At 51.3% G+C, this 17,792-nt stretch overlaps 6 protein-coding genes and 2 non-coding genes across 8 annotated transcripts; 5 read left to right on the forward strand and 3 right to left on the reverse strand.

Moving 5' to 3' along the window:
- Window positions 1-1,526: 1,526 nt before the first annotated feature.
- Window positions 1,527-2,761, reverse strand: F5J12DRAFT_5030 (Phospholipase/Carboxylesterase-domain-containing protein). Its single transcript, XM_051739752.1, has 3 exons — window positions 2,545-2,761; window positions 2,065-2,484; window positions 1,527-2,012 (listed from the first exon to the last, which is right to left on the reverse strand). Exons 1-3 carry the CDS (start codon window positions 2,620-2,622, stop codon window positions 1,698-1,700), a joined length of 813 nt encoding a protein of 270 aa, XP_051605390.1. The 5' UTR covers window positions 2,623-2,761; the 3' UTR covers window positions 1,527-1,697.
- A 50-nt stretch (window positions 2,762-2,811) lies between these two features.
- Window positions 2,812-4,276, forward strand: F5J12DRAFT_789991 (guanine-1-methyltransferase-domain-containing protein). The gene is made up of 5 exons (XM_051743807.1): window positions 2,812-3,080; window positions 3,149-3,210; window positions 3,272-3,679; window positions 3,734-3,838; window positions 3,976-4,276. The coding sequence occupies exons 1-5, from the start codon at window positions 2,900-2,902 to the stop codon at window positions 4,234-4,236; spliced, it is 1,017 nt and encodes a 338-aa protein (XP_051605391.1). The 5' UTR covers window positions 2,812-2,899; the 3' UTR covers window positions 4,237-4,276.
- Window positions 4,277-4,354: 78 nt separating this feature from the next.
- On the forward strand, window positions 4,355-4,438 carry F5J12DRAFT_t1. The gene has a single exon. It is a non-coding gene; the product is annotated as a tRNA-Asn (tRNA).
- A 39-nt stretch (window positions 4,439-4,477) lies between these two features.
- F5J12DRAFT_789997 (component of IIS longevity pathway SMK-1-domain-containing protein) lies at window positions 4,478-8,874 on the reverse strand. The gene is made up of 13 exons (XM_051743808.1): window positions 8,411-8,874; window positions 8,037-8,205; window positions 7,829-7,948; window positions 7,552-7,733; window positions 7,396-7,491; window positions 7,371-7,373; window positions 7,265-7,340; window positions 6,350-7,212; window positions 6,162-6,300; window positions 5,933-6,112; window positions 5,709-5,878; window positions 5,492-5,652; window positions 4,478-5,441 (listed from the first exon to the last, which is right to left on the reverse strand). The coding sequence occupies exons 1-13, from the start codon at window positions 8,756-8,758 to the stop codon at window positions 4,661-4,663; spliced, it is 3,288 nt and encodes a 1,095-aa protein (XP_051605392.1). The 5' UTR covers window positions 8,759-8,874; the 3' UTR covers window positions 4,478-4,660.
- A 985-nt stretch (window positions 8,875-9,859) lies between these two features.
- Window positions 9,860-12,778, forward strand: F5J12DRAFT_5069 (kinase-like domain-containing protein). The gene is made up of 6 exons (XM_051739771.1): window positions 9,860-11,487; window positions 11,547-11,636; window positions 11,689-11,982; window positions 12,035-12,184; window positions 12,239-12,347; window positions 12,402-12,778. Exons 1-6 carry the CDS (start codon window positions 9,940-9,942, stop codon window positions 12,650-12,652), a joined length of 2,442 nt encoding a protein of 813 aa, XP_051605393.1. The 5' UTR covers window positions 9,860-9,939; the 3' UTR covers window positions 12,653-12,778.
- A 70-nt stretch (window positions 12,779-12,848) lies between these two features.
- Window positions 12,849-15,573, forward strand: F5J12DRAFT_790016 (uncharacterized protein). The gene is made up of 9 exons (XM_051743809.1): window positions 12,849-13,047; window positions 13,102-13,293; window positions 13,353-13,468; window positions 13,535-13,561; window positions 13,958-13,976; window positions 14,040-14,185; window positions 14,236-14,859; window positions 14,930-15,028; window positions 15,086-15,573. Exons 1-9 carry the CDS (start codon window positions 12,930-12,932, stop codon window positions 15,386-15,388), a joined length of 1,644 nt encoding a protein of 547 aa, XP_051605394.1. The 5' UTR covers window positions 12,849-12,929; the 3' UTR covers window positions 15,389-15,573.
- A 61-nt stretch (window positions 15,574-15,634) lies between these two features.
- On the forward strand, window positions 15,635-17,518 carry F5J12DRAFT_5167 (peptidase M22 glycoprotease). The gene is made up of 8 exons (XM_051739818.1): window positions 15,635-15,911; window positions 15,963-16,217; window positions 16,273-16,374; window positions 16,426-16,645; window positions 16,697-16,962; window positions 17,021-17,096; window positions 17,153-17,251; window positions 17,301-17,518. The coding sequence occupies exons 1-8, from the start codon at window positions 15,866-15,868 to the stop codon at window positions 17,338-17,340; spliced, it is 1,104 nt and encodes a 367-aa protein (XP_051605395.1). The 5' UTR covers window positions 15,635-15,865; the 3' UTR covers window positions 17,341-17,518.
- F5J12DRAFT_t7 lies at window positions 15,682-15,764 on the reverse strand. The gene has a single exon. It is a non-coding gene; the product is annotated as a tRNA-His (tRNA).
- Window positions 17,519-17,792: the final 274 nt, after the last annotated feature.

A 17,792-nucleotide genomic window follows, 5' to 3' on the forward strand; every position in this document is an offset into this window, starting at 1 on the left:
TAGCCGTAAAGTTAGGGTTCTGGAACTCAGTAACCTTCGGCGAAAATTCTCTGGTTTGCACGGAAGAGAAGTTGAAAAAACCAGCTTTCAGCACTCCCGGACTACCGAAATGTCCCCTAGTAGCGCTTGGCCTTCCTTTGTTCTTCGCTGGTCGAAACCGTTGGTGGGCCAACCTGTGAAATGTACGTGTTCGGATCATTGGATGGCCACTGACTATCTCATCTTAGTCCCGCGGCCCCCAACTGCATTTCACAGGCCCTACAGCCAGGAAGGCGATCTGTTCTGGCACTTGGAAATGGGTGAAATATGCTCAGAGTGTGGCCAAAAAAATTGTACGCGTGGTTTATCCTCGTCCCCCCCCCCCCCCCCCCCCCCCGACGGAATGTGAAAAACCGCTGTCAAATAATGATAACCTAGTATTTTCTCGGAGCTCGAACTACGCTCCGTTGGGTACTCAGATCCAAAGATCCCAAACCGCTCTTCTCCCAGGGTACCTACGACCAGCAACGACCTCTCCTTATCAAGCATGTATCAGATGGTCCAGTGAATCTTTCCGTTTCTGTTTCGGTTCTCAAAGGTCGTTGGCAGGCTTTAAACATGAAAAAGTACGCCATACCCGTTTCCGACAAGCCCGTTTCCTTTTCACCACTATCGCATCTCCCGGCTGATATCCCCGCCCCCATTTCAACCGTCACGACCCTGAAACCATGTAATCCTGGAGAAATCCTGTGCAGCTATCTACTGGTCGCCTGTATCTCCACTCTAGCCACGGGAGGACGTCCCATATACGGCTGCGTTCGCCGAAATTAAAACGGCATGCGGAATATACTCCTCACACAACGTGTCCCAGGTTCCTTTTGTCCTACGTGGCTTCATCCACGGAGCTTTTTCTTCCAATGCCCCCGAAGTGAGGTGACCTGCAGGTGTCGAAGGTTCTTTCTTCTGACAGATCCTCCTGCAAACCATGTTGCAAATGATCATACCCTTACCGGGTGTGTTCTCCGATCGGCGGGCAAGATTAAACTCCAGGATTTCATATTTTCATATTTAGTGCCAAATCATAATCGGAGGGTACTTGGCAGTCACCGAGGCAGTGGAAAATGATGTCACATGTCATCGATCTCTTCCGCCCCGCACAACCTGGTTTTCTGGGAGAAAAACCGTCCTGCGACTGCCGATTCAAGCTGCATCGTGGACTCACGCACGTCAACCAATCATGACCAATCACGCAAGGACTTGCCATGTCACCACAGCCTGGCCTCATCCATTCTTAGGAACCCGAGACTAACCTTTTCTCGATCATATCTAGCCCCCGTGACGATTGATGTGGGATAGAGAAAGATATGGTAACCGTTCCTTGTCACGGCGCGATGGAAACTTCCAGTTCACGCCGCGCAGCGTGGCCGCGCTTGGGATGGCACGGAACTGCGGATATCAAAAAATACGATTTCTTCCATGAGGCGGTGCAGGTATCACCCTGTCCAACACAAGCAAAGGAATACTCTCACCACAAGTCAAAATTAAGCTGGGATTCGCCGTAATAAGCTGATTTACTGTCGTCACAATGCAAACGAGACTAATATTCGTGGTAGTGAAATGCATAGCATACAGTGCAAACCTGAAAGCGCGTAATGTAGATTGTAGGTAGCGGGGGAAAAGCGGTCAAGCAGGATGCTCCCCATAGACTGACAAGGCTCCTAGGGCACAACACGTTTCAAGAATCCCGCCAAGTCCCTCAACTCCCGTGGACACACAGAATGTCCCCCAGCCTTGTAGCTTCTAAAACGCAAGCCAGGAGAGCCTGGTCCTCCCTCGACGTCGGAAGCTTGGGGCAAGGCGGATGTACAACGGGCGTTGTGCTCCGTGCCCAATGTAAGACTCTCAACCATAGGTATTCCACACGAGGTAGTAAGTTTCTTCGTGAAGGCCTCTGCAACTTTGTGCCGGACGACGTTATCGTCCGTTCCATGGCCCCAGAAAATAGGTATTTGCGCTGCGCGAGCAGATAGCACCTATGGTTGGAAGTTTAGCAACTTGCATCGCGAGGTTAGATTTTGTGCTGACCTGTTGGAAGCTACTTTGCAGGGGAAGCCAGCCGCTGAGAATGACTAGCCCTCCGAGTTTCCAGCCCTCCTTACCCCCAGCCAAACCATCCTCTGGGCGACTGGTAAGACCTGCTAGGAGCGCCACTGCCGCCCCTTGACTGAACCCGCCTATAACAACCCGCTCAGGGGGCACACCCGCATCAACCTCTCTTTGAATCAATTCGTCAGTCATACGAGCGGCCATCATGATTTCGGCACGATTTTCCGCTGCACTCTCAAAATTGTAGGCAATTATATCAAACCAACGGGGCATAGATTTCTTGTTGTGGGCTGTGACCTCGCCGGTAGGTGCATGAGGAAGTACCCACTTCACATGCGGCAGGTCTCTGGACAGCGAATCAGTAATCGGGCACCACCCCTTGCCGGTGTCGCCGAGCCCCTGAGATAGAAAGTAGGGTTACGTTCAGCAGGTAGCTGAGCGGCTTTGGGTTGGACCTACATGTAAAAAGATAACAGATGCTGTATGATTCCCTGTCGGGGGGATGATAAGAGGTGGTTTAGGCGTCGACGTCGACATGCCCAGTTTCCCGTGCCAATTGGTGTCAAGGGACTATAATCGAGGTGGAAACAAAAACGAGGGGACCGTTAAAAGACGGGGAATAAATACAGAGATGCTGAAATTTCAAGCTTCAAGAACAAGTTTCGTAAGGTCTTCATGGGGTGATTAATGAGATTTCGATTTCGATTTCATTCCAGAAACCACAGACGGGTGGTGCCCGTGCGTCGGCGCGATCGGGCCGTACACACTCCGAGCGGATATTGGCCAATCGCAGCCTTCCTTAAGTGGTTCATTCATGGAGACGGAAGATATACGAACGAAACCTGAGGAAGAGCGGGTCACACCCTCTCAGGGTCTATCAAAAAAAGCACAGAAGCGTGCTGCAAAGGCTGCGAGGCTCCATGAACTTAAGCTTGAGCGCAGGGCACGCGAAAGGGAGACAAAAAAACGAAAGCAGGCAGGAGCGCGCCCGGGCTGTCGCAAACGGCGAGTGTGATGTCAACGCAACTCGCAAGCGACCCAAAACCGACGCGGCTGGTGGAAGGCAGTCCATTTAACGCAAGACTGGTTATCGATCTCGGGTTCGATGAGCTGATGACAGACAAGGTGATTTTCTCATTTTTTCCCTCCTGCACTCTTACACGTGGTAACGACCACGGCCTCACAGGAAATCAATTCTCTCACTTCACAACTGGCATATACGTACAGCACTAACAGGCGCGCACCACACGCCTTTTCATCCTTGCTTTTCACGTCTATCAATGGCAGGACTAAGGAGCGCCTTGACGCCATGAACGATGCCGGATACAGAAGGTGGTCAAACACAGAATGGTGGGAGGAAAGCTATGAGCGCATATGGACACGATCTTTGTCCCCGTCTCAATCTCCCTCTTGTGAGCCTACTGATGCGCCAGCCGCCGACTCCACCAGCACTGAGACCGACACCACGGCCGACGCGGATGAGCTCCGCAAAAGTGTAGTTTATTTCACTGCGGATTCGGAGAACGAGATCCTGGAGCTCAAGGAAGGGGAGACGTACGTTATCGGTGGAATATGTGATCACAATCGATACAAGGTTGGCTGTACCATGGCTTATCTGCGGGCTAATATCGATAACATGCGGGTGCAGAACCTATGCCTGAACAAGGCTAACGCGTCCCAGATCCGCCATGCTCGCCTTCCGATCGGCCGTTACATTGCCCTTGCGACACGAAAGGTGCTGACTGTCAACCAGGTACGTTCGATTGGAGGCCGTCACCGATTATGTGATAGGGGTCACTATTTGCTGTGGCTTGCTGGGAACCTCATGCAATTCATGTTTTATTTTTACCAACCGTATCAAGAGGGCAGTGACTCATCTTTCGACACTAGGTGGTTGAGATCCTGCTGAAATGGGTCGAAACACGCGATTGGGAAGAGGCGTTTTGGGCTGTCATCCCGAAACGGAAATTTCAGGGTATTGAACGTGTCAGCCCCAAGGATGATGATAGCACAACCAATGAAGTGAGGGATGGAAGTGAGCCGAGCGGTCATGCAAAGAAGGAATCGTCAGCTGGTTTGGAGGGACATAGTAGTGCCCCTGTGGGCGAAGGTGGTGGGGACTTTGTGTCAGACAGTGGGGGAGAAGGATAAACGCCGAGGAAAGACATGCAGTCCTGAGCAGGCACTGAGGTACTTTGATCATTTGTGCCTACGACGAAGTTGCCGTGCTAAATGCTTCTTATGGACGAGAAGTGTTAGCATATTTAAGTGCCCCATGGCTGAGTTGGTTACAGCGTCCGACTGTTATCAACATAACATCGGAAGGTCGTGAGTTCGAGCCTCACTGGGGCAGTTCTTTTTGTTTTGTTACTGTCTGAAATACAAATCCACCCGCATCTCTTCGAATTAGATACATGGCACACAATCTATGCCATTTTCCATGGATATTTTGCGAAGTTCTATTGTAAAAACATGCGTAGAGATACAAACTCGACGCGATACAACTGTAGTATGTCACCCGAAGTGTTTCTGTAATAACTCAAGAGGTTTAGTAAAATTTGCCCGCTAGCAACAGTCAACCCGTATCCCCATCCTTGGCGGCTGCTTCTGAAGGGACTGGCGACGACGGCTGTTGCGTTATGGCAATGCTCAAAGGACGGAACATAACCTTGATTCGTTTCGGTGGGTCATCACCTTGCTTGGCGGGAGGTTTTGCGCGACCGCTAACGGTATCATCATCCTTGTGAGTACCCACGTCCGTCCGCTTGGGTTTACTTGCCAGGCGCTCAAGAAGCCCTTCCTCGTCATCGTCTTCTCTTCGCCGCTTCTCACCAATCCGTGGGAACTGTAACGAGGGTTTTGGGGACGATGTGCTGGCGTCCGCAGGCAGCGATGCAGTCCCGGGCTTTGTCCGCGTTATTGATTCGAGAAGGTTCTCATCTTCCTCCAGTGACCGCCGACGGGGGATGTTGGAAGGACGTGATATCTGTCGATGAGCTAACCGTGGACTGGGGGGAATGTCCGAACCGGATAAGGGCGAGCTCTCGCGGGTGGAGGCGACGACGGATTCTTGAGCGGACTCAGCATCCTCGTCTTCGTCGCCATAGTCCACGAGAGCGGATAACTGTGGAGTACGGGGTAAGACAAAATTTTGGGGCCGAAGAGATATTTTTGAGGCGACCAACGCCCCTCTCCGCTTACGCCTAAGCGCGCCCAGCACAGCAGATGAACGGGATCCATGACTAGATGAACTGATGAATGGTGGGGGTTGGTCGGAATCATCATCATCCTCATTAAAGTAGTTTTCTTCCTCTGCGTCGATGGCGCGGCCCATTCGACGAGAATCTCTAATGTCCCTGTCTCGGAATTAGCGGGTTTAAAAGCCTATCGCAGGGCTGTGGCATACCGGTCGGGCTGAGTCTCTTCCTTCGGTGGCGGCTCAATGTTAATCTCCCATCGGCGAATGAAGGCGCTGAATCTTGCGCCCCCAGTTGGCGTAGTAGCAAGTTGACGAACTATGGTCTCGTGCTTTGTCATGCAGTGGTTGACAAGGTCCTTTATGTTTTCCTAATGCGACGTCGTAAAAATCATTCACTTGAACAAATGTGAACGTGTGAACGTACCCTGCGCATGTGCTCGAAAAACTCCTGACAAGATGCGCTCAGCAGACTATCTCGACACGACTCTTGCAGCGCCAGATCCAGGATAGGCTTGAAGACGTCCAACTTCGTAAGGTGATTCAAGAAATTCTTGTTATTAAGCTTGAGGCATATTCGAAAGAAACGGAACGCTGCTGCAAGGGTATCAGATGTCTGTTTCGAAGAGCGACAAGAGGGACGCTACTCACATAATCGCAGATGCTTGTCCCGAGCACTTAGCAGCGCGGCCACGCGAGTAGAGATGTTGGATGAAAGCATGTAGAAGTGACTCCGGAATGTGTGTTGCTGCGCAAAAATGCATAGTAGGTCGCATAAGTAGAGGAAAAGGTTAGTTTTCTCTCGCGATAGCTTCAAAATAGGTTCTGCATCTAGACGTTGTCATTCAAGGGTGCTTGATAGGTAAGGCAAAAGTCTTACTTGTCTGCTTTCTGAAGTCTGGTATATCTCCATATGGCTTGAATAAGACTTCTATGCAGTGCTTGTAAAAGTAATCCAAAAACTTCTCAGTTCCCGGATCGTCTTTGGGACGAGCTGAAAACTTCGCACCGAGCGCGGACTGCAAAAGTCATAGGTAAGAAGTAGGTTAATAACAACGTTGCACTTACCGGAGTTGTCCCGGGACCAATGGCGTTTTGTGAAATGTCGAGCAGCGCCTTCAGTGCGTCTCCGATCTGACATTGCACTGCTAAATCACGACTCTGAGTAATGATCCGGCACATCAGCTTCAACAGCGTTTCAGCCTTGTCAGCACCGATCCGTTCTGCTTCCCTCTCCCGCTCGATAGCCATAGCCTGCTTAAAGACGTGGCTGCGGATACCATGGAGATCATGGTCCAGTAGAGCAGACATTATTTCGCTCGCCGCATTTATGACGATCTTTGATGTGCTCTCCCTCTCATTGAGTCCGAATGCCCATTGCACCGCGAACAATATCCCCCGGTCCACAAGCGTTCGGAAAAGCGCCATTCGCGCAGGAAGCTGGATGTTCTTTCCCATCACACATAGTTGCTGGATGAGGAGGACCACTTCGCCGCGAAATGCATTGTCGCTCTCTGTCAGGGGTCCCGGTGGGTCGAAGGAGAAGGGTGCCATTTGTGATGGGTGTCGTCCATTTGCCACAGCACCATTAGGCGATCCTGTAGCATCAGTTTCTTCGCCATCTTTCCGGGGTCCAGCGAGCACTTCTTCGCTCACGTACAGTCTCACAATCTCCTGCAGAAAGACAGGGTCTTGCTGGACATGATTGATGATGTCAATTTGGTTGAAAATGATGCAAGAGTTGAGGACGTTGAAAGTTGAGTCGTCGAGTATGCGGGCGAGAACCACGTCCTTAAGAAATTGGAGGCGAAACGTGTGGTGAACTTTCTTGCGAATAGTTTCATCCTGAATGACGATAGGTTGGTGGAAACGAGTGTTGTTATGGAGGAAATCCCGGTAATTTGCTTTATGCGTAGGAAATTCCGGATCATCTGCACCACACTATAAGTAAAGGAACAACATTGCCGACTGGCGAAGACCCACATTCAAGCATCCCAACCACTCCAAAAAAGATATCGTCTTCGAGGATGTGCTCATAAATGCTGTGGTCGTTCATCATTACTGCAAGTAGCCGTGAGCAGCACCAACACAAGGTGTGAGGCGGGGACGTTACAAATAGTTTGCATGAGGCTACACAGCGCATGGAGATTATCGAGGCTTTCCAAGTCCTCCGCCATAGTCATGACGTCGATAAGTGCCTTGATGTATCCCTGGCATTGCGTTTCGGTAATATTAGTAGCAGAGACATGATGAGTTTCGTCTCCACTCACCTCGCGTTGGATGTACTCGCATATTCTCTCTTTGATAGTTTGGGTTCGAGCAAGTGCTTTGATGGCGCCTTCGATATCTTGGATATTACCTAATTGCGGAGAGGGCAAGTGACCAGTGCGGATGATGGTTGCAGTAGTAGCAGAATGATCTCCGGCAGGGGATGAAGAACCGAGACCTTGATCTTCTGACCAAAAACACATTGCGGATAGGTGAGTGTCAAAGCGACGAAAAGGCACGCGTCGAGCATGGTAGGCTGTGGGCTGAGGCAACACTCACCGGCATTCAAGTGGCGTTGCACTTCGATAATAAAATTCCAGACCTCTGCACATCCATCTGCATCCTGGAAGCTTAATGCATAGTCTGCTCCATCGGGTTCTGTCCACACAATTAAACTATCTGCGAGTTGGTGAGTACACGAAACACGCTATAGCGACCCATTTCCAACGGCATATAAGGGAAAGCACGCGGACGGAAGGAATCGCACCTTGTTGGCGTTGGTAGACGTCATTGGAGCGGATGGCTGTGGAGAGGATAATTTTGTCAAAGTCCGCTTCGGAGCGCGCGATGAGGAAGGCTTGATTGCTCTCATCGAGCTGACCAAAGCAATAGGCTGTGCCTTGATCGACCCATCGCGAGCCGATGAGTTCGTAGACCTTTGCGAAACAGGGCAGGTGCGGGTTAGAGTGTGCCCAAGTTGAAGTCATGCAAATGACGGAGACAAAGAGAAACGCGTTCGCCACAAGGTCGGAAAAAATGTGTGACATCGGACAGGGTTCAACAAGTTGCATGACATCAACGGTGAACCACCGGAACACGGGTATCTCGCACGACTGTTGTGGAAGGTGAGATAGAGCTCACCTTTACGCGTTTTAACTCCTGTGAAGACTCAGGGGATTGCTGCGAGTCTGACGCGGGGTCTACGGTCTCGGCCATGTTGATGCTGTCTTCTTCCTTGGCATGGTCTCCAACGTGTTCAATGTTGCCAAAAAGCAAGTCACGAGAGTCACCCAGGGACAAGGGATTCGTGGGCGAGGGGTTCAATGCGGTTTCTGGTTCGGTAAGACAGTCGAGGTCGAGTTCCAGGGCAGCGTCATTGGCTGCAGCTGTGAGTAAGTCGTGTGGGGCGGCTGATATTGAACCGTGCCGTATGTCGACAGGATCGTCGCCCGGCGTGAAAGATGTTGTTTCCTGGTCCGTCCTGCTCATGACAGACGTCGTTCTGCAACAGTATTAAGCCCAACGTCGCCCTCTGACACACCAACGAGCGAAGACCAGTCACTGGGGCTGCTGTGAACGATGGAGACAACTAAGCAAAAACACCGTGGGAACGCTGCTTCGGGCGAACTAAACACACAAGACAGCCTCGCCATCGTCGTAGAACAGCTTCGGGCGTCGTCGTGGGCGGTCATCTCAAACAGTATCATCAGCCGCAAGTAGCTCAAAAGGGACATCCTTTATGTCGGGCATTATGGTCACCCTTGTCAAGTGACATTACTCTGTGGAACGTGTCTCATGTGTGCATGTCAGTTGATCGGCGTCAAGATTCTTCAACACCCAAAGCAAGCAATATTGCGCTTGTCCGCGGGTCCGTCCGCTAGTATCTACTGATATCCTTTGGTCGCCGCTCACTGGAGCCACTCAAGGCACCCCTCGACCAATCATCATCGAAAACCTCCACAGTGATCGCTTTGGATTTGGTTGCAACGTCGGCAGCTTTCTAGGCTCGTCAGATTGCCAGGGAGCCCACGTTGGAGGGGGAATATAGGTGTACTTCGGCCCCGGATCAGCTCACTTTACCGTGAGTGATAAGCCAAGTTCTACCATCCCTGTCCCCGTCGTAGCTCAAGAAGGGCATCGCCATGATGAGAGCCCAAACCATCAAGTCCAGCAGTATACATGGGTATAGCTTTACATAGCTTTACAATGTTTATATAAAGCCATTACAATGGTGGACCCAAGCAAGGCCAATGGAAAATCAAGGAACACCAAGGTATGGGGCCAGTAGTGGTGACAATGCTTTGACCTTTCCCGCCGGACCTCCCCCACCGCCAATTCATGAACAAGCCATTCCATTATCCGTGATCACGTAAGCAGATGCTTTTTGTCTGGCATATCTCCCGGTCATTTCCCCTGAAAATATAGACCTACCAACCACAAAGGTGGGCATTATACAGCACGTTTAGCCGACCAGGCGATGTCAATTTGCGTTTCTGGCCAAGTAAGGTAGGGAGGTGCGTAGCAAAGCTACCGCCGCTTTGGCCTTCTACGCTTTGGCAGGCCCATGCTGCGGATTCAAAGCGTACCGGAGATGTTTTGCTATTTATCCGCCCTCTGGGCGTACTCGAAGATCACCGCATTAGTTGACGTCGCATCCCCGTCGTTCCACCATGAGATCCAAACGACTCTTCTCCCACTCCACCATCGGACTCAAACGTCTCATCTCCCGTGTTATCGGCAAACTCAAGAATACGGAACGTCACAAAGCCGATTTTACCACTACTAGTCACGCAAACCCCGTCGATACTCCACAGCTGATATTTACAGAGACGCCCGAACTTTCAGGACCTGCAGTCCACCTTGATGTGTCCTCTCCAGCTATTGTCGAGCCCGACGCCGCTTTGATGCAGGTTGTCTTGTGGCAACCACCAGTTCCACCTGTTGTTCCTACTCCCCGCATTGTCTCTTCTCATAGCATCCTCTTCCCCCCTCTCGTCCGCACAGCCGCAGCTCTTGCGTTGGGATGTCCACCTACAATCGCAGCACAACCTCTTGCTTGCCTTCTTTCACCTCTACGCTACGGCAACCGTTTGGAACACGATCTGATGCTTCAAATACTCCAGCAGTCTGCCCACATACCCACCGCCATGCGTAGCATGGAGGTCGGTGAGCCCACTCCAGACGAGAATCGCAGTTCCACTACCCCAGAAATTCGCTATCTCGTGGCTGACCCTACCCTTGCTCACCTCGCTCCCATGCAGAAGATTCCGCCTGGTGCTTACGGACCTTGCCAACTGCCTCCTCCGAAAGCTTTCGTGAACCCACAAACTCGCTCAAGAAGAGACGGTGAAAGTTCACACCGTGACCCGGAAATTCGTTGTCTCGCCGCTGATCCTGCTTTCGGCGCCTTTGCCCCCACGCAGGTTGTCCCTGCTGGTGCATACGAAGCTCGTCACATGGCTAACCCTGCCGTTGGCGTGCCGTCGCTCGCATGGAGTGGTCAAACCGCAGGAACATTGGAGATCAGCACCTCAGAAGTCCCTCGCCCCAACCTTGGTGCGCTTCCCAAGAAGATCCCCCGTTATCCTCCGGGTCTTGGTTACCCGGAAGGTGACGTCGCGGTTCCCGTCACCGGCACGGCCGAAGTGGCATATGTACCTACACCTATTTCGCAACCCACTCTGCCCTGTCTTCCCAATCTGCCTAATTCGGATTCCGTACCTGCCAAATACCTTGCATCTGCTGTAGCTACTGCTACTGCTAGTCGCTCAACTGGTCTCCAGCAGGAGGTCACAACCAGGCAGAACGGTGAATCTACTGCCGCCTGCAAAGCTCGCTATGAAAAGTATAAGATTCAGACGAGCGTTGTCCGCATGAAGGCTGGGATGTATAGGTACAAGTTCACTCGCCCCATCGGACGCGGAGCAAATGGCACTGTGTGGTTTGGCGAAGGCACCCGAGACGATGGGCCTGCGATGGATGTCGCTGCTAAAGTCATTAATCGGCAAGCATTTTTCAGCACTTTCGTATCAGACAAGGACCTAGCGCAGATATCTACTGCGAAGGGGAAGAAATATCTAGAAGACAGAGCAGTGTACGCTGCAGATTGCGTCCACAACGAATTTGGTGCCTGGCTCGCGGCGACGTACGAGTGCCACCCATTCTTAACTCCTCTTATCGACTGTTTCTCCGACGACAAGAATATATACTTCATCATGGTACCTCATTATGTCTTTGTTCCTCATTCCAGGTTCTCATCATGGCGCTGCTCCTACAGAGGTACTATCCCGAGAACCTTCGCCAAAGGGCTTTGAATAAGGCTTGTCCTTTGCAACTCTGGCAAATCCGCCTCATTGCTGCTGAACTGGTAGATGACGGATGTTTCTTCGCATTCGAAAGACTCATTTGTCGATTTTCAGGCGCTCGGTCTTGAAAAGCTGCATGACATACGTATCATGCACAATGATTTGAAGCTCGAAAATATCTTGGTTACTCCGAATGGACACGTCACGGTCTGCGACTTCGGCCATGCAAGTACTTTCTCTCTGGACATCGCTGAGGACGAGTGGAATGGAAAGATTATGAGTGGTAAGGCAGGCACAGATGGGTATCTGGCGCCTGAGCAGTTCGTCGGCGACAGCGCACACAACTACAAGGCCGATATATACGCATTCGGCTTGATGATTTTAGATCTCTTTATGCCAGGCGGCGCTGTGAGTGTAGTGGTCTGCACTGTTTGACGGACCTGTTGACAATCAAATCTAGCCCTGGTATGAACATGTACCTAACTTAGACCTCGGGGACGGCAGCGACGATATTGATCGAAGTCTCTTTGACCATGGACAACCAGACCCAAGGCAAGGTCCCGTAATGGACAGAGTTTACGACCACTTGGCCGAGGATCTCCTCATGCAGGTGTGTGCCTCTCGCATAAGTACCGGCCTCTTCGATCTGACATCGTGGTGTGAGATCCTCCACCCCAACCCTGCCAAGAGACCTGGGTGGAATGAAATCAAGAGACATCCATTCTTTACAAATTACCTTGACTGGACGCGTGTCCTTGCACGCGATTATGATCGTGAGTTCCCCCCATCAGAGTTAATCTAACATCCATGCTCATCTGCTCTGTTAGCCTGCTACCGTGCCTGCAGCAGGAAGCAAAAAGTTAAGCCGATCATCCGGCCCTCGTGCTGGGTTCGTCAACATCGGGACACACGTGCTGCCAATGCAATACACACACTCCTCCAGAGGACTTCCGATGCGGATAGCATTGGCGCTTTGAGCATCCAGGCTCCTCGAGGACTAGGGTGGATTGACAAGCGGCATGGGGTCGCTTGTCGTGGCAGGCGAGATCGCTGTGTATGTGACTTCCCTCTGATGTAAAGCATGGCGCCACGAACTGTGGCGTGTTCCAGTCGAGGCTTGTGAGACATGGACTCTCCTGTGTATTTATTGCCGGTTTTCATTGTGATGCAATGTACTACATAGTATGATCGGGTTATTGTCAACGGGAACTTTTCCTCCCTCGGTTGACATCGGTGAGGGGGGTGGAACCCTCACATTACGTAAGTTGGTGTCGTCTGCCTTGAAATTTCAGTGGCAGCTTTACACTTCTCGCATCCAACTCGCGACATTCCGTAACACAACCAAGAAAAAAAACATGACGAAGACGACGACGATGCTCGCTGTCGCCGGCATTGCCGTTGGCAGCCTGGTTGCATATGCAGTCTACTTCGACTACAAGCGGAGAACGGACGCCAATTTCCGCAAGCAGCTTCGTACGTGTCCCCGGTGTTTGTGCGCGTTCCTCAGTTGTATTGAATCGTTTGCAGGAAAGGACAAAAAGCGTGTTGCAAAGAACCAGGCATCGTCGGAGGCGTCTGCGAGTTCTAGCGGAGTTGACGTGGACGAACTGAAGCATGCGCTGGAGACAGTGAGGCAAGAAGAAGTCCCGACAACTCCTGAGGAGAAGGAAAAGTACTTCATGGCACAGGTCGGCATGGGAGAACAGCTTTGCGCAAAGGGTTTGTTTGAGGCGTCGCATCAATCGGAAGAACGGGGATTAATTCTGTGGTGTACCCAGGTCCTACGTTCAACCTCGCTGCAGCGTTGTGCTTCTACCGTGCTCTCCGTGTCTATCCGTCACCGGTAGAACTGATTGTGATCTACGAAAGGACGGTCCCTCCGCCCGTATTCCAGGTTCGTCTTAGCATTGTTTCTCATTGGGGTTTATCCGGGCAACGTGGACTGACGAACCTGACGTAGATTGTCATGCAATTGACTAACATGGATGTAAGTTCACCTTCTTCGCCTCCAGGCAAGGGTAGCGCACAGCTATCGGATGACGACGACGAGTTGGGTGCTACTCGGCCTCCGTCGGAGGCATCCTCGCAGGAGTGGGACAAGGTCACTGATCCTGGCAGTCAAACACCTGCCCTATGACTATGAGTCACTGTAACCCACAGTCATTAACACACACGCTGTATGCTGTGTAGTTGTCATGCTTTCTTGTACCACGCAATCCGACCACCCACACACTCACGTGTCACGTCTCTCATTGGAATCTAATCTGTTCTTGCTTTCTTCATTTTGCCGGCATGACGTTCTGATGTGAATACTTTCTCTTTTCTTTTTCCGGTCCTTGACTATGTGCCGCCGTGAATTCCCTTTTTCTGCCGCTGCCCGCAGGTCAAGGAACGCGTCGAAGGTGCGCACTGTCGACTTTGAGGACCTTGCGGGTGAGCTTGAGCTGAGAGGTGCGATAACATAGGTTACTATGATTGCTTCCCACCGAAAGCGATGAATGTAGCGGTTAAGACAATCGAAGTTCCCGTGAAAGATCAGCCGGAGGCTTTCACGAAAAAGAAAATCCTCGTTTGCACGAAAGACATCGAAGCTGGTGAACTTATCTACAAGGTAAGTCGTCTTTTCACCTTTGAAACGCAGACACGTTCACATGGCCGTAGGAAGAGGCCATTGTCACTGCTCTGGATTCGGACCTACAAGGAAAAGGAACGCACTGCAATCACTGCTTACGCAGTCTTGACCCTTCTAATGCTGTCCGCCCCGAATCTGACCGTCTCGACTCCGCCTACTGCTCCACAGAATGCCTGGATAAAGCGAAAACCCAGTCTCAAAGTCTTCTATTCTCCCTCGATTCACCTCTGCCTGCTCTCCTAGCGCCCGCAATCCCGCCTGCGGCTAGGACAGCTCGCGACGAGGCACAACAGGCATTCGCTGACTACCTGAAAAAACATGGCAAAGCCGCCCCACAACTTGTTGCGCGATTCATCGCACGGCAAGTCTCGGCAGAGACTGCCAAGATGATCCCGCCTGGACTTAGCGGTATGAAGGGGGCAGAACCCGTTCTTACGGATGGCGGAGACTACACGCTGTATGATCACCTCGAGAGGCTGCGTTACTTGGACGTGACCCCATCGGAGGAGGAGACGAAGATATTGAGGGAGGTATTGCAACATGCCTTACCTGGGCTCGAGCAGTTTGTGACGGAGGAGAGGCACGCAACGTATCTCGGTGGAATGAGTTATAATGCGTTTGGAGTGTACTTCGGTGAAGGGAGGGACGACAAGGTGCGTGTTCGCCTCTGGTATCGTGGCACGTGTTTATGGTGCATCTTTCTCTCTATTTTTGTATCAATAGCCTGAGCCTACCGAACGTCCGGAGGACGTTGAGAAGTCGCGGACGCCGTTAGGCACTCAGAAGCAAGTTGGTGTTGGGTTCTATGCTGTGTCATCTTACGTATGTTTTTCATGAAATTCCTGTGTTCTCACCCGTTTCTTGACTTTTTTTGCGTAGCTCAATCACTCATGTATGCCTTCCGCTCGTCCCTCATTCGACGAAGGCACCGCTGAGTTGCATCTCATTGCCAACCGCCCCTTGAAAGCTGGGGATGAGGTCACGGTAGCCTACGTTGACGTAACCCAAAAGGAGGGTGAGAGCGTCGATGAGGCACGCCGAAGGAGGCGTATCGAGCTCGTTCGAGGCTGGAGGTTTGCGTGCACGTGCGAGCGATGCGCGCAGGAGTCGAATGGAATCGATGAGTCAGCGAAGGACGAGTCCAAGGTGTCCGATGCAGTGAAAAGGGTAGAGGGTGCGTAGTACGTTTGGGTAGGTGCTTGAGGCTGTCGACCGGAGATGTGGGTGGTACCTACCATTTAGTGCTCTTTTAATGATCGGTTTGATTCTATCGATACGTATATGTATGTCCTCGCCACTCACTGCACTCCAACTTGAATCTAGCTATGTCTATACATAGAAGTCTGCAATCTGCACTGCATCGTCGTTTTATATGCGTGTGACAACGTGTGCGTGAGTTTCGAAGTCGAAGTCGAAGTCGAAGTCGGGTCTAGATTATCTCTCAAGGGTCTCCGCCGAAAAAAGGTGCAAAAATATGTCCCAGGGAGGATTCGAACCTCCGGCTTCACGGTTTTGTGCAGGCCACAACGTGATGATTTGACCACTAATCGACAAGGACGATCTTAGCAACCTACTTTTCCGTCGCTTGTCAACCGGCCGTTCACAAATGAAATGCTTAGGAGCGATGACGGCTACCTTCTTCATTGAAATATCTTGAATATGGCCCTACTGAGGGATAGTCGAAATTCCCGATTAACATCCCCAAGTTGAGGCGATTATGTTGGTTACCAGTTCCATCACGACTGACCCTAGATAGGGAAGCCTTTTCTAGCCCTTGGTCTCGAGGGCTCAGCCAACAAGTTGGGCGCAGGCGCCATAAAGCATAACGAGGACGGGTCCACTGCTGTGCTGGCCAATGTCCGACATACATATATCACGCCGCCTGGAGAGGGGTTTTTACCGCGTGATACGGCCCAGCATCATCGCGAATGGGCGATCAAAGTGATAAAGGATGCCGTTTCGCAGGCTGGCATCTCCATGCACGATCTAGATTGTATCTGCTACACCAAAGGCACGCCCAGTACTCCCTTCGAGATATATTACCCTGGTGATCACCTGCCGTCAAGGTCCTGGGATGGGTGCACCTTTGCAGTCTGTCGCCCTTGTTGCCCGAACGTTGGCGATTATGTTTAACAAACCTCTGGTGGCCGTGAATCATTGTGTGGGACGTAGGAAACGTTCTTCCTCTGCACCCACCGCTATCTGATGAATATCCGCAGATATTGAAATGGGTCGTGAGATCACTGGTGCTCAGAACCCTGTGGTGCTATACGTCTCAGGCGGAAACACACAAGTCATAGCCTACTCGAGACAGTGCTACAGAATATTTGGCGAAACCCTCGATATAGCCGTAGGAAATTGTCTTGACCGGTTTGCAAGGGTCATCAACCTTAGCAACGCCCCGAGTCCAGGATACAATATTGAGCAAGAGGCCAAAAAGTCTGGTTTCGTGTTTTCTTCAGGCAAATTGGTTCTGATGGACGTTTATAGGGGCAAACGACTTGTCCCCCTTCCTTACACAACGAAGGGAATGGATGTCAGTTTATCTGGGATTTTGACGTCTGTCGAAGCCTACACCGCGGATGAGCGCTTTAGGCCCACCGGTGCCCCTTATAACCCGAAAGACGATGTTATTACGCCTGCGGATCTGTGCTATTCATTACAGGAAACCGTGTTTGCCATGCTTGTAGAAATCACGGAGAGGGCCATGGCTCACATTGGAAGTACAGAAGTTCTCATTGTCGGTGGTGTGGGTTGTATGTCTTTATTACACCCCCTCCCGGAGCCCTCAGATGCTCACCACTGTCCATGAAGGCAACGAGAGGTTGCAGGAGATGATGGGCATCATGGCTCAAGAGCGCGGGGGTCGAGTTTTTGCGACGGACGAACGGTGAGATAAAAATTTTGTGCGGTCAGCCGAGTTTCCTGAACGTGCCCGAAATTTAGTTTTTGCATTGACAATGGGATTATGATCGCGCATGCCGGACTCCTTAGCTATCGGACGGGGTATGATACTCCTTTGGAGAAGAGCACTTGCACACAACGGTAAGTGGTTATGTTTTATGGTTTTCCACGGATATCGAACGGTTCCAAGGTTCCGGACGGATGAGGTCCGTGTGACATGGAGGCTATAACTTCGTAGAGGTTATTGAACCCCCGGGGTAACAAGCCGTTTGCGGTTCGTGATGGGGCCGTGTACGTTGGTGTCGTCGAATGTTTTATCGAGAGGCCGTCCGCCGAGTTCGTCGCAGCCTAACATCTGTGATGTGTCAAGTTACAAACCATCTCTCAATCGATTTTGCTTGCTTAAGTCCCATAAATCAAGGACCTGTCATTTGGGTATTCAGCACTGACCAACGAAGTTGTGTTCTGCCAGTCAGTGGACATCCTCTGGATCGGCGTGAATGAACTTCGTGGTGGGTTATTTACACATCACTGTGTCGAAGTATAATAACATGGGCTTATAGAGTATCGGGGGCTGCCTGACTGCATGCTTTATGGGATCACATTACTAGTGCTGTAAGTTGGCATGATCTGTGGTTAGTCAAGGTAGACTGGAGAAGAGGAAGAGCAGGATACTGCTGTC

This window comes from Pisolithus orientalis, assembly GCF_024613125.1.
Source record: "Pisolithus orientalis strain OTSU chromosome Unknown F5J12scaffold_1, whole genome shotgun sequence".
Taxonomy (NCBI): domain Eukaryota; kingdom Fungi; phylum Basidiomycota; class Agaricomycetes; order Boletales; family Pisolithaceae; genus Pisolithus; species Pisolithus orientalis.